Genomic DNA, 14,932 nt, shown 5'->3' with positions numbered 1-14,932 from the left:
AGGTAGAGCGGGGTGGGGGGATTTAATGATGTAAATATGCAAATAATCTCCAAACACCACCCACGAGCTGCTCTTTATTAACACTTCGGCAGGCGTTAGATCCAACTGGAGCCCCGTGCGCTGTGCAGGCAGCCTTCGCCACCGTGGGGCAAGCGCGTGCCAGACCACGCTCTTCATCTCATCGTGCGTGTGGCATTGAGGGGGTGGTGGCGGTGGGTGCTGGAGCACGTGGCGGTCTCAGCCTCCAGGGAAAGGGCTGTGCTTGCATCTTCATGCAGCTCCTCTACGAGCTGATTCCTTTGGTGCCTGTTTGGAGATCTTCGTACCAGCGCGCCTTGCTCCTCCGCATCTCTTTGCAGCCAGCTCTCCCGGCTCACTGCACCACTTTTGGTCAAAATTTGGGGAGGCAAATTCGCAGCACAGCTGCACAAGGAACCATTCTGTTGGGGTGAGCAGGCGTGGATGGCTTGGGGAAGGAATGTGGCAGAAAAGCCAGAGCACCATGATTTCACGGACTCCCAATGGCCATCTCTGAACATGCAGGTCTGCAGGGTGTGGGGCTCTGCACGGCAACGTTCATCCTAGCAGCAGGAGCCCTTACTCACCTCAGTAGCCACTCTGGCCACCATGGGACACTGTATTGACTGCCTCGTTGTGGATCTATGGAGGGGAGGGAGCATCTGCCCACGTTGCTGCAGAAGATCTGTCAGGTCCCATGTCACCATCTGTCTCCATATTTGACCAACCATCTGTAAGGCATCCCTCCAGTCCCATGTTGTCATCTCTGCGCCCAGACCACTCCTACTGAACCTTTCCCTCCCTCCTCCATGTCCTCCACATGTCCGGGGTGACCCCTCCGTGGGAGCTGGTGGCTGTGTGCCCATGGATGTCTTGGTGTCCTCCTGTCCAACCTCTCTGCATTCGGTAATGCGGACTCTCTTGATGCACCAAAGGGAGGAGGGGAGATGGCACGAGGGGTCATCTCCCATTGCCCAGAGCTTTTGGGGTAATTTACTCACGTTTAAGGAATCGTTAAACACACAGGAGCTGTTTAAAGTGTGTCCTGCTTCTGTAATCAGCTGCCAAAGAGCTAATCATGCAGATGAGGGACTTTTACAGTCCCCCTAAACGCCCGGGCTTCTCTTCGGAGTGATTAAGGAGCAACAGCTCAGTATGTAGGCTCAGTTATTCACAGCCTCACCTGACATGTTCCTGCTCTCCATGTGAGAAGGGGGATTTCTGGATGCACCAAGGAGAGACAAATCTTCTAGGCCAACCTTCGATCAGGGAAAGGAGAAATGCTGTTTGGTAGCCAGGAGGGTAAAAGAAAGGGCAATCCACATCACAGCCAGCCTGGCCCAGGGGAGATCAGCGGCCTGAAGCAGATTGAGCCTCCAAAATGTGTCTCAAAGAGCCTTCACCGCACTCAGCTTCTCCAGCTGAAAGCTCAAAGAAGGGGACAGAGCAGGTCAGGCAGGTGAGAAGTGCTTCCAGCTGTGCTAATGAAGGAAAACTCGTTAATCTGCTGTTCCCTCATTGCCGAAGGGGCTGATGTAGCACAGAGGGTGAGCGATGTTTCCGCAGACATTCAATCTCATGTCGCATTTCGAACGGTGCTTGGCTGTGGTGTGGAATGTTCCCCAAATTCCCCTGGGTCTGGAACAGCAAACACTGAGCCGAGCATTAAAAAAAAAAAAAAAAAAAGCCCCAAAACCAGAATGGAAGCTTTAAATCAGCAGTTACTATCCTAATAAAACCTTCCCACTATTGACAGAGGGAGCATTTCATACTCAGCAGTGTTAACGGCAAACACTGGCCTTAAATACATTGATTTACTATTCAATTATAAAAACAATCAGCTCCCAAATACATGCCACATGCAAAGCGGATTTACAGGCAGCCCTAGCACTCTGCTAACTCTTTGCACCTTGCGAAAGCCCCATCCAAATCCGCTCGGTGATTCACCAAGAAGAAGCACCAGTCAATAAAAGGACCCAGCTGGATGTAGGGAGGAAGGAGCAACCCGAAATACTGCCTTGGTGCTCTTGAGTAGGAAGAGAAGCAAGGTGTGAAACAGGCAGCTTGCGTGCTGCTCGGATCAGGCTTAACCCAGCTCTGCAGGTCCTAGTTTTCATGGTGATGGGGCCTATGTGACACCTTCCCTTCAGCTTATTCCCGGGGCTGTGTTATTCGTATTCCTCCTGCTGGGAGCACGGCCAAACTCCTTAAATCAGTTCCCTGCAGCCAGTGGCTTGGGTTTATTCATTTTGCCTTGATCCTCTTGCTGCACCTGCCTGAGCTTTTCCACTGGGAAGCGGCATGGAGAGGCACGTGTGTGTGTGCGTGTGTCACATCAGAGCTGGCTGCCTTGAATTTGAAGATGTCCCCATGTGGGGACAGCTGCCAGCGCCCTGCATGAGCAAAGCAATAGCCTTAAAAGCCATGGATGAGGGGTCAGAGGGGCTTGGGGAAGCCCAGGTCTCTCCCTCTTTAGCTTCCCTGTCTTTCTGATGGTCTGAGCCTGGTGGGCACTTGGCCTGTGAGGGCAAGGTGGCAGCAGACAGCTCTCCTAAACGTCTGTCCCAACCAGGAGAGAAGATCTCTTGTACTTCAGTCCAACACCCTGTCTGCACCCAAACCTTCATATCCCAGAAACTCTGCTCTCCTCTGGTCCCTTGCCGGTGCTGGTGGGATGCGCCACCAGCCAGGGGACAACACAAGGCACCGTTGGGGATCAGAGATGCCTTGAAGACTGTCCCTTAGCACGGGGGGGGACACACACAGAGACTCTGTCAGCCAGTCCTGCTGGAGAAGCACTGCAGGTACCACGAGAGAGCAGATGTCTGGTGAGTACAGAGCTGATGGAGTGGGCTACACCTCAAAATCACGAAGCTACTTCAACGTCGTGTGCTGCCGCTCGTCATCGCGAGGTGCCTTTACTGGGGCAGGGGCCCAGCCAACAGTACAGCTTCCGAAGGAAGGAGAGGAGTTATTTCATCTCCAGGCCGGTTCCTCTTGCACCTTCCCCTGGACGACCAGGAAAAGGCAATCTGTATCATACAAATATCACCAGTTCTCCATCGTGGATCTCTCTCTCTCGTGGATCCCCTGGATTTTAGTCCCTGTACCACTCAGCTCAAACCTGCTTGTGCTTGTCAGAGTCCAGCGACGGAGCGGGGACTTCGCTAGGAGCAACAGCAGTAGTTTTGCCTCAGCTGGGTGGCAGCGCCATGAAAAATAACCGCGATATTCTATTAAGTCACCCCAGGTCTTTGGAAGCACTCAGCACCACGGTCGGGATTCAGGCTGCTTCCGATTTCTCTTTTCTTTTCCCCAGACGGGTTTTCACCTCCCCAGTTGTCAGAGCCACAATGATGGCTGGGCACCACCGGAGGAGCACACTGAGCCGCAGCAGCGGAGGGAGTGATTTGTCTGTGCCAAATATATTTCACGCTGCAACTCGGGAGAGGAAATTACAAACACCGAAGTCCAAGGCCCTAACAGTCCAATTTTCTCCGCTGATTGCCACTGTGCCTAAGCCTAACGGAGTAAATAATGAACACTGATGCAATGAACTTCCCAATAAATCGCTCCTGATGAATTTCACACAGGTCATCCAAAAGCAAATTTCATGATTATATGCTGGCCGCAGCTACCTAATTTTTTTTTTTTTTTTTCTTTTTTTTTTTCCTGGCTCAGTTGTTAAATCCAATCAGCAAAGGAAGGAACGGAAAATAAAATAAAATGCCTCATTTCTGAGCACGCTCCCCATTCGATGCAAAATGCTAAAATGCGAACTGCGGGGCACAGGCAGCTCCAGCTCGGATTGACAAGACGGCTTTGCCCAGTAATGAGAGAGCAGGGCTCGTACACCAGGGACCACGGCCTGGAGAGCAACATTTGACTTCCCTGCATCTCAGCTTCGAGTTCATCATCCGTCACGCCTGTTTGGAGTGCAAACTCTTCAGGGCAGAACATCCCCTGCTGCGCACGTACACAGCACTGGACATCCAGCCTTGCCCCGAGGCTCAAGATGCCGCTGTGATATAATTGATGTGGGTCACTGGGTATTTAAAGCGCGGTAGGATGAATCCTTGGGTAATAAATTCCTGAAATTAGAGCACAGTCAGCTTTGTGGCCAAGGTCTGCAGTGATGGACGGGGCTTGTGTGTCATCGTGTGTTCCGCTATGGGAATCAATCCCCAGGACTAAGGATCAGTGCACGAGTGGCCATTTGTGCGACTTCTCCATGTCTCAGCTCAGCAAAATGACTCTCCCTTTCCCCCCAAAAAAACCTCCCTGCTTGTCTAAAAGCAATAGAATCAACATTACTGCCATGCTAATTTCCTCTTGGCAACTCTCCCCGCTCCCTGTCTGAGTGCCCTCCTCTTTATTGCTATCCACCACATGCAAAAAGAAATTTGCAATTATGACTCACGCTAATAAAATAAAAACACAGCCAATAAAAGGCAAAAAGAGAGTCTCAGCGGAACGACGCCTCAGCAAACCTTCCCAGCCGGCGCTGCCTCTGAATGCCTGCGCTCATCACACGTACAGCAGATTATGAGGTTGGGGGGACCCACACCATGACATCCCTGGGGGCTTATCGACCTCTCTATCTATCTACCTACACGTGTGTGTGTCTAGACATATATTTGTATGTGTATATTTATGTGTATATATACATATATTTGTATATACATGTATATGTATGTTTATACGTATATATACACATATTTGTATGTACATCTGTCAGACAGGCAGGTTCATACCATCCTTAATCAAGAGGATGTCAAGAGGGAGGACGCACTTGGGAGAGGACGAGCTGGTGACCGATGTGCAACGGGGAAAAGAACCGGAGCGATCTGCTTCACCTTCCGCTTCTGCTGTTGTGTCTGGCGCAGGCTTCAAAACAGCGCGATAATTAAAACCCAGTAAAGATTACGAGGCTGTAAAGAGGAAATTGTGGAACCCTCATGAACTTTTACAGCCCCCATGAAAATATTTCGGTTTGCGGTCTGGAGAAGTATTTCCTTGTCTCTTTAAGCACAAAAGGGCCGCATCCATACAACAATTACTCTCCAAGCGCTGGCGGCGCCGACAGTGTTTCATACTGCGCTACAAAACAAAATCTCTACGCCTTGTCCATAAACCACTGTGTCCTGCAGGGTCATGTCAGGACTTCAAAACCGCCTGTAGGCAAGAACTGGCGCAGAGACCAGAACTGGAGATGTTATCTGTTGTCTACTGGGTCCCTCCTTCAGGGCAGAAGCGGGATAAGTCGCGCTGTGCATAGCTCAGATCTAAGATAAAGGGGGTTCCCGGGTCTTTGCACAGTTTGTAACACCCTCATGTGGTCTGTTCCCTTTGGGAAACCATCTTTCGCTGTGAATGTGTTATCAATCTGTTACCTGTGTGACCACGTTCCACAGACCGGGATGGAGAAATAGCTCCCAGACATCAACACGTCGAAGAAAGGAAAAGGGAATGCTGGCAAGGTGGTGTCAGAAAGTTTCCCAAAGGCTGGTCCTCTCAGGAGACTTGTGCTTCTGTTGAATCTACAAGAACTGACAAATTCAGGACAGCCAGAGCCTGTCGAATCTGCACAAGACCCTGAGCACATACAGGCATCGATAAGGGGCTGAGTGACTCGGACCATACCCGAGGGTGGTGGCTGCTGGATGGAGATGGATTACACAGACGCCTGGGTGGGACAATGCGCTCTCAAGGGACTTGCCCAACACCTACTTAGAAGCCACTGGTGTGTCAGCACCACCCTCTTCTTGCAACCGCCTTTGGGGCTGGCCTCCCAACTGTGGCTCCAGATGGGTGCTCATGAGTGTGTGTGTGTGTGTGTGTGTGTGTGCACACTGTGAGTGGATAAGCCAGCGTGTCTGAACAGTTATTTACTATTAAACATAACAGCTTGACTCTACCCACAATAACAGCTTAATGAACAAAAAGTGCTCCCAAAAGATCTCTCCCCCACCCACTCCGTCCCCTATTAGCGACACGGGATTCGCAACAAACACCAACACACAAGCCAGACCCCTTGCAAGGGGACTCTTTTTTTGGTTGTTTTTTTTTCCCCCCAGGCAGGCTTGGTGCCAAAATAGCCCCCTCATCGCTCAGATTGTCCAGGTGCTTTGCAGCAAGTGGGTTGCTGCCATGCCATTAGTGCTACCTGGGAACTTACTGGGAGATGGTTTAGCAAAGCCTGACTGCACCGTGCAGGGGATGGGCCTGCTGGTTACTTAGTGCTCTCTCTTGGAAAGCAGCAGGGAGAGTGGGTGATCAAAAACCGACACGTGCACCCACAAAACTAGGTGCCTTGCCTGAACACGAGCTATCTGGAGACTTCTCCGCTTCAAAATCATCACCGTCACTGTGTCCGCTCTACTTCTGAAACACCTTTCAGCAAGAAAACACAGTGTGTCAAAAGCTCCCTTTCTGGGAAAAAAAAAATAAATCCAGTAAGGATTTGTGAAGGCTGATGAGGATTCTTTCGGGCAGCATCTTCTTGTGATGCAGCGAGAAAGCTTCTGCAGCCTGTGTCAACGGGTGGCTGAAATAAGGTGCTCAGGGTCTGGATTCCTACCTGCCACACGCTGCTCACGCCTTTCTCTGTGCCCTCTGGCAACCCTCGCTCCCCTTGTGCCCTCTGCGTGACCCTGTGGAGGTCTGGAGAGGACTGAGAGTCTGAACACTTGAGGAGACAGAAGCTAATGATACGCTGTAATTACCCCAATTGCAAGCCCTTTTCTCTCCTCTACACCAGGCTCTAGGTGAGTCCCTGAAATACGCTGTAATTACCCCAATTGCAAACCCTTTTCTCTCCTCTACACCAGGCTCTAGGTGAGTCCCTGAACGTCACTGCCTCTCGTCTCTCCAGCGCTGCGCCGTGGTGTCCCTGTGCCACGCAATCCAGCAAATGCCTTCTCCCACCTCAGGCCAGCGCGCAGACATGAGCCAGGGCTTTGTATTTACCTCTTGTGGTGGTGTGATGGACAATGTGAGGTGCAGTCCAAAGACGAGTCTTCGAAATGATTTGCTTTAGAAACAAACATACTCCCAAGTATGAAGTTTTCTGGATTTCATGCAATCTGCCATGGCAGCCACCAGCCCAGCTGCTTGGTAGGCGGAAAATGGGGACTGCAAAGCTTCCGATCAGCCATGTGAACACGAGGCTGAACCTCAGATTATTAAGCAATTAAACACGAAAGGAATCAAAACCAGTCTGAAATTAGGCCACAGCAGCCCAGTCTTGGTTCAGAGCTCCTCTCACATCACTTCTGCACCTCCAAGGGTCTGAAATCTGTCTTACATGTCCCAAGCAGCTTCTTTACCTTCCTCCAAAGTCTGGATACGGAATAGCCTGCTTCCCCATATCGACACTGCAGCACATCTCAGCGTCTGAGCAGGTGAGTACAGACCTCATGTGTTACCCCAGAAAGACCCCCACATCATCATACCCGTTACCACGATGCTGTTCTCCACCCCCACTCACGCAGATTCATCAAGGAAAGGACGGAACTCTTGTAGTTAACGGACAACAGCCGCGTAAGAAAAACTGGGCTCATGAATAAAACTGACAATAGAAACCAAAAGAACAACTAGAACTACTGGTTCTGCTTTCGACGTGGAGGTTGAGAAGCTTCTTGTCCAGTTGGCCTGTGGTAGCTGGGGATTAGACTGAATGATTCAGAAGACCACTTCCACACTTGGAGGACACCATATGAATTTGGACCTGGAAGGGAATCTTTTAAATACCACAAAAGTTACAGTTCTTAAAAAATAAAGGCAAAGCACCAGAGCCTTTGAGGAGTCTCTAAACATCCTTTAATTTTGCAGTTTCAAGACCGACACACAAGCAGTTACACAGCTCGGAGAGAACCTATCTCAGCACGTGAAACCCAGCTGGGTTGACAATCTACTTGGCAAATACAAGTGCAGTGTGTTCTCGGTTTGGAGGGATGGGATAAACTCCTCAGCTGCAGTGAATAAGGAACTTTTTACCAGGTGGCTTTACAGGGTCAAGGCAGGGCAGAAACGGTGACCTGAGCACGCCTCGGACTGCAGAGCCGGGATCTGCCCTCCTCCTGCCCTTGCTGATCGTTAGTGCTGAGCTACGTAAGCCTGCGTGTCCTTCCAGTACATCAGATGACGATTACAAAACATCTTTTCAGCTGCGGAGACTCCAAAGATATATTCAGAAAAAGAGAATTAAGTTTCGCTATTACCTTATATTGGCAATTTTCTCCCACATCCACCATCACCCAGTGCAGTATGTGCTGTAGAAACTGATGCCAGATGGCTCCGTGATAATGAAAAAGTAGACGTGGAAACAAATGGCCCCATGTTACCTCCCACTATGAGAACTGGCTTATCACTATCTGAAGGAATAAGGAACGAGATCTCTTTGCAGCGGGAACAGCAGAAAACTGAATGCATCTGTAACTGTCACGGAGAACAGCGCTGGAACAGGCTCCACGCGGCAACGCTGTTGGGATGTTCAAAACCACCAAGGCCCCGCACGTGACCGGCAGGTCTGCGCTCGACTGTCACGGTGCTGTTTTACTTTAGTGCGGTCTGAGCTCCCACTGACGACTCCAACCTAACCCAGCGTGAGATCTTCCCTCTCCCCTCCCCGCCAGAGGCAGCAGCTCGCCCTCACGTCTCGAGGCAAAGCAGCAGCAACAGAGCAAAGCCAAATATCCCACCCAAACCTCCACCAGGACGACTGTTCCTGCAGTGCAACCACTCTTGGGAGAACACGTTAAGGAAGCGTTACGCGATTACACAATCAAAACCCCCAAAACAACCCCAAAACCAAACCTCAAACAGCATTTCCCTTCCCGCTAGGACAATGCCACCCAGACGATACGCGCTTTTTGCCTTGGATTACAACAGAAACGCAGAGGCTTGGACCTGCGGCCTGACCGCCCCGGCCGCTCACTTAATCACACGGTGGTGATCTTCTTGTCCTTGGTGGCCTGTTTGATAGCAGCCTGCTCGCAGATGATCTCCTTCAACCGCTGCAACCTCATGTTCTGGGTGGTCTGGTCTCCCACTCCGGTCTGGCTCCGGTGCAGTAAGTTCAGGGCGTAGATGTATTCCAGCTCTGTGTACTTCACCCCCTGATCCACCACGAGGTTTAAGAGCTCGTCTGCTGTGTTGTAGAGCATCTCGTAATACTGCCTGAAAAGCAAGCAAACAAAAAAACCCCACTCTGGTGAATAGTGGTACTCGTGCTCCAGACCTTTATTCCTGTAGAACACCACCAACGGTTGCTTTTATTCACCAGTGCCACGAGCAGAGAAGGCTGCGTCAGGAGCTGCGCAAAGAGAGCACAACCACGTTCCCGTTGAACATCAGGAGATGCCAAGAGGGCACGTACACGTACAGGGGAGCAAATCTCCCAAATCTGCCCCCTGCACTCTCCCACAGTCAGCTAAAACACGAACTATGGGGAACTGAGGGCTCCTCTTTCCCGGGAGTTACCGTCAGCCGAGATGCCACCGTTTGGTATCCAGCACGTAGAAAGCAGTATATAGAGATGTATATACATCTATATATAGATATGTATATAGTACATACAGACGCACCCAGATACACAGACACGGTGATGCACAGGTGTCTGTCTAGTCACTCAGCCTGCAAGAACAGGAGTCTTCGAGAGAGGAAAGGAACCACAGGGGTAGGGGAAGTGGAGCTTTTTCTCCCTAATGAAACGCTGTTGCAGAGAGATGCTAACACGGAGCACGGGAAGAGCTCCAAACCCAAAACTCCAGAGACTTCCAATGTTACTGAGACACACAGTTTGAGAGAAAAAAATATTAAATAATGCAAAATCAAATTTGAGCCAGGAGCTGAGGTGCCTCTTTTAATAAGTTAAAAATCATCTGAAGAGAAGGCATAATATAGAGGCTGCAGCGCAGGCTGGTATAAATTAATGCAAAGTGGCATTAATGAAAGAATGGATTTCCAAGGAAGGGAATTTAAGCAAGTATTTACTGGAAGGGAAAATGTGTCCAGGCCAGGGAAGCAGTGGGGCAGTTCTGACAGCCACCAATCCAACTGCTGCAGAAAAAAATGGGCTGGGACTGGACATGGGACTGGATTATTTGCCCTGAATCCACAGCTCAGGTGGAAGAGGTAAAACTAGTGAGAGCTGCCGGGGTCCTCTGAGCCTGTTTCCCTCTTTCCTTTGCAGCACAAGGTTTGCAACGGGGAGAAGAGCGGGTGGCTCTTGGAAAGCACTGCCCAGAGGTCGTGCAGCAGAAGGGGAACCAGGACTCTCGTGCCCTTTATACAGCACTTCTGTGAATTCCTGGCACGGCCTTCCCGATTCACACAGCTGGGCTCTGTGCCTCAGTTTCCCCATCTGTACCAAAGGGTAAGATCTGGTGTCGGGGGTCTGTGGTGCGGATAGAGCCAAGACAAAGCCGTCTAGAGGCAGCTGTGAAAACACAAGGCTTTACAAAGCTTCTTTAGGCAGAGGGGTTCCCAATCCTGGGCAGACCCTTCAAGGTCAGGGATAAGGGTTCTCACGTACGATACCCCTGCAGCAAGTTCCATCACGCGATAAACCTTGCCTTTGGGTTTAGGTTCGTCTGGGGTATCAAAGCCAAAAAAAAGTAGTGTGTGGATGGGAAGTTAACTCTTTTTCTAGAGGAACTGGTTAACTTTATAGCTTCGCTACGGGTGTCACACACCCTTGTTAAGAACCAAGGATCTGAAAAGCTCAGGGAAGGAGAAGTGAAAAGATCCCTGTCGGTCTGCAGCATCACACGGCAGCAAGGATTTGTTTCAGCCAAATACCCAGCGCTTCTCTGGCTGAAGAGCAAAGCGAGGCAGAAACGGGCCGAAGAGGAGGTCCCTGCATGCCTCCTCCATGCTTCTGCAGGAGGACAAGGGCAGGCTGCAGTCTAATCCTTACGTCTCGGGGGAATAAATTATTTAAAACCCAAGAGCAGGGGCTCCAGGAAAAGTTATCACCTCCCTCCCTTTCTCTCCTCTTTGAATGTATTAAAATAGCAATCAGGGCAAACATGGCAAAGCTGCAAATTAAATTTCTCTTGTTCTTCACTCTGCAGGCTCTCAGGTCTGGCTTAGCTGTGCCTTTGCAGAGAGCAGCCAGCACGCTGCCAGACTGCAAATCCCCGCAGCGACGGCTGTGAGCAGCTGTAGCAAAACTGCGTGTTTGGAGTGTCTCAGGCCTCACCTGCTAGGGTGGCCAGGCTACCGGGCTCCAGAGCTCTGCATTTTTATCTCCCTTATCTCCTTCCAAGACATCACCTGCTGCTGGGACCTGAGAATTTGCTCCTGTGGTTGAAATTCTGCGCTGACAGAACGGCTGTCAGGGGCCAGCTGAGATCGGGCGGGAGGGTGGGCTCGCGGCTAGAGGAAGAGGAGTCCAAAATCATCGATTTGGAGAACAAGGACTGACAGGATTTGGGTTGTGTGGTCAAAAGAAGTGCGTGAGTGGGGGAGGATACGTGTAGAAAGCACAAGATGCAAATAAAAAACGGCTTCTGGGGATGAGTGATAAGCTGAAAACACAATCAAGCTGTTAGGCTCCACACATTTGAGATACAGGCTGTGAGACCCCCGGAGCTGATGAAGGACCAGTTCCCCAGCATCACAGACTGCCTGAGTGGGCTCTGCTGCAAGAACACATTGTCTCCTTCGAAGCAGGGGGTAAATGGGGCAGACAACCGTCTCTGCGAGAGTATTTCCCTTAGGAAAGAAAGGGAAACCACGCAAGCCACTTGAGAACAGGCTTGGTGAGGGAACCCCAACCCCTCCTGACTTGCTGGGCGATAAAAAGAGGACGTTCATGCAGCTCAAAAGGCAGGTAAGGATGGGGGAGACCTCGCACACCCCTTTATCAGCTGCTGTTTGCAGAAGGTGTTTGTGTGATCCCTTCAAGCTACAAACTCACCAGGTTTGGGTAACATCGAGTCACTCTGCGTCAGCTACTGATTTCAGTTCCCGTGCCTATGAGAGGGAACCCTACGGTACAACTGGTGGCTCCCCCAGAAGCTACGTGCACGTGACACGACACGATCCACTCCTATACTCCCCTCAACGTTCACACCTCTTGTCCGCTCCGACTGTGATGCCGATAGGGCTGCACGAGGCCACTGCTTGAACACAGGGACCGAAAATACCACGTGGCTCAGACGAGAAGCATTTTGCAAGGCTGATCTGGTCCCCTGCAGAGCCACGGCACCAAATCTTAGCTTTTGATGAAACATCAACAGCAGCAGCCACAAAACCTTGGGAGGGTATTTCTCCGTGCTGGATTTAAGGAGGGGGAGACTAAACCCAACCTCATCTCCAGTCATGGGAGGAGAATAAGCAGTTTAACTGCTAACGATGCTAACACACTAATCCCGACGCAACGACAAAGCACGAGCTCTCTCCTGAGGCACGCACGGAGAACTCCCTGAGAACCTCTGGGCACGGAGAAACAAGACTTGGCTCAGGAGCACGTCACGGTAAGGCCCGTGTGTCCCATCCACCCCCTGCCACGCCGACCGATATTCTTTAAGTCTTGCCTCCTCTTGCAGCAGACACGTAACGGACAAAACCCAGCAGATCTCATGCAGTGGCAGGCGACAGAGGCGCAGCAGAGGCTCAGACTCGTCCTCCTTGGTAACACTGGCACTCCTGTAAACTCTCTGCCAGCCAGAAAAACACAGCTCATGCTTCAGCTAGAGCGGGTAAAGGGACATCTAGTAACAGGCAGGGATTGATAAAACCCTGGGGGTCAGTGGTCTGAGGATGAGTTTTAATTTCAGCTCCCCTCTTTAGCTGTAATTAGTCCTGTAACGTTTATGCTTGAACTTGGCATAATGAAATACTCGTATCTGGCACCTTGCAGAAACTAAGATCCCAAATTTGCATGGCAGCTACCTACCTGTCGGCTCTACGGCATCCTTCCGGCACCTGGATGCGCGGCTCGTTCACCGAGTGCCCAGAAGCTGCTGTTAGCCTCAGTGCTTTAGAAGATTTGGGTATCTATCAAGATGCTTCAATACACAGTCAGAAATCTAACATAAGGTTAACTTTGAGAGTACTGGCGATATCTCAAGCACAGTTACACACACAATGTGTAGAAAAAAAAAGCAGTAAGGTTGCCAAGGGAAACACTTAGATTTAGGAAACACTGATCACCTTCAGGGAATTTATGCTCAACAGATGTGAAATGAGACTTTTCCCTTTGCCAGCTCTGGCTGGGTTTTTAACAAAACGACAAGAGAGGATTTCTTGGATGTGGCAATCTCTCTGAGAGACAGCAAGTCTTTGCTCCAAGGCCCAGGACTCCTGGCTTGCCCAAGGTGACAGAGCATCTTAGAAGAAGAAGGAGCAAGAACTAAAGCTGCTCCATCTGCAGCCCAGACCGGTCACTGCACAAGCTCCGCAATGCAAGCCCATCTTTACCCCATGTCCTTACAGCTGCCTTCCTTTTTAGCCTGTCCCAAATCTTGGATGGCTGAAGAATTCTGCACCTAACAAACACGGGATTCATCTGTCACTCTTTTCAGGATCAGATTATTTTTTAATTAAAAATTTCCTACAAAATAAGAAAAGAGAGCAAGTGAGACAGTACGAGTGAGTGGAAGGTATGCATTTTTAATTGAGTGCAATTAAAAACCCGCCGCTTTGGCATGGCATTGCCTTTGGCCAAACCCTATTTGCATGAGTAATTATTCATTCCATTACGAAGTCTGCTCAACTTTGCCTCCCTTGTCTTTGAAAGTATTAATAAATATTGATCAGACACACTCCTGTTTGCCTTTGCCCAAGCAGCTCTGATGGACTCATCTTCTGATGCTATCAAATAATGAAATATGAAAGAGTGAGTGGGATGAGCCTCTTGTTCTCTGATTTTTTATTTAGGCTCTTCATTTTACTTTCAGAAGTGTATTTACTGCCATTATAAATGCTCTTTTGATTATCAAGAGGCTGAGAAAAGCAAGTCAGTAAGAGATGGTGGAAATAAACGGAGAACAGGTGAGTTCAGTGCAATGCTGGCCAACTGCTTCGTTTTTTTTGAAGCTGAGATTTAGAACCACGGAGAAAAATTAATATTTATCTAAAGCTGATTCTATCGTCTGACAAATAGGTTAATAAATAATAATAGTGGATTAGCATACCTAACCAAAAAGCAAATTTAGCTTCCCAAGCCTTCAGTCGGCTTCTGTGTGAGCACAGCGAAGCCCACGTGAGCCGGCTGACCCTACCCAGACCATCAGCCTGGGCAGCAAGAGCCTCCCAGCGCTCGGCAACGGGATATTTGGGCGGAGAACAGATCAAAGCTGAACTCACGAATCTTTACTCACTGGAGCATGAAGTCAGGAATGTGGCCGATGGGAACAAAGTGACCCGGGTGACTCACCTCATCAGGGAAATCTTTTTGCTTGCGTGCTTACTTGCACGGTTATTATTTATCTGTATTAGGCTGAAAAGCATAGATGGGACTGGTTGAGTTGATCTGATACGAGCGATTTTATACACATAAATGAGGCAGAGGTTTCTGCAGAGCACCTCTCCTGATCTGCCATGGAAATACCAACAACTGCTGTTCTACAAGAGGAAGGAAACGTGAATCTGGCTCCAAGCCCTTAGCACTTTAGGAAGGTAAACACCGGACCAAACTCCCCACTTATGTTCAGCGTCAGTGTGGACGGCTGTATTGCGGGGAAGCGAGGAGTGAAGGACTGCCTAAGGTGTGCGAAGTCTTTATTAACCTGCTCATACATGATGACAAACTAGATTTGATGGCCGGTATGATAAGGATTTTTTCTTTTTAAAAAGTTAAAATCCATCCTTACAATGCCTTTTCATGTCATTATCTCACATTCCGGCAAGTCAACCAACTCAGAGCTCTGTGACCTGTTCCTCTGACTATTGGCAATGCGAT

General features: G+C 49.8%; 1 protein-coding gene across 1 annotated transcript in view; it reads right to left on the bottom strand.

Annotated features, from left to right (window-relative positions):
* Positions 1–8,867: 8,867 nt before the first annotated feature.
* Positions 8,868–14,932, bottom strand: part of EXOC4 (exocyst complex component 4) — a 405,200-nt gene continuing 399,135 nt past the window's right edge. The window contains exon 18 of the mRNA XM_086475059.1: positions 8,868–9,198. Coding sequence (XP_086331185.1) covers positions 8,961–9,198 — 238 coding nt within the window. The 3' untranslated portion in view covers positions 8,868–8,960. The remainder of the gene's footprint in view (positions 9,199–14,932) is intronic.

This window comes from Leptosomus discolor, chromosome 1 (genome assembly GCF_034619465.1).
Source record: "Leptosomus discolor isolate bLepDis1 chromosome 1, bLepDis1.hap2, whole genome shotgun sequence".
NCBI lineage: Eukaryota > Metazoa > Chordata > Aves > Leptosomiformes > Leptosomidae > Leptosomus > Leptosomus discolor.
The sequence above is the reverse complement of the archived record's forward strand: the minus strand, read 5'-3'. Positions and strand labels throughout refer to the sequence as shown.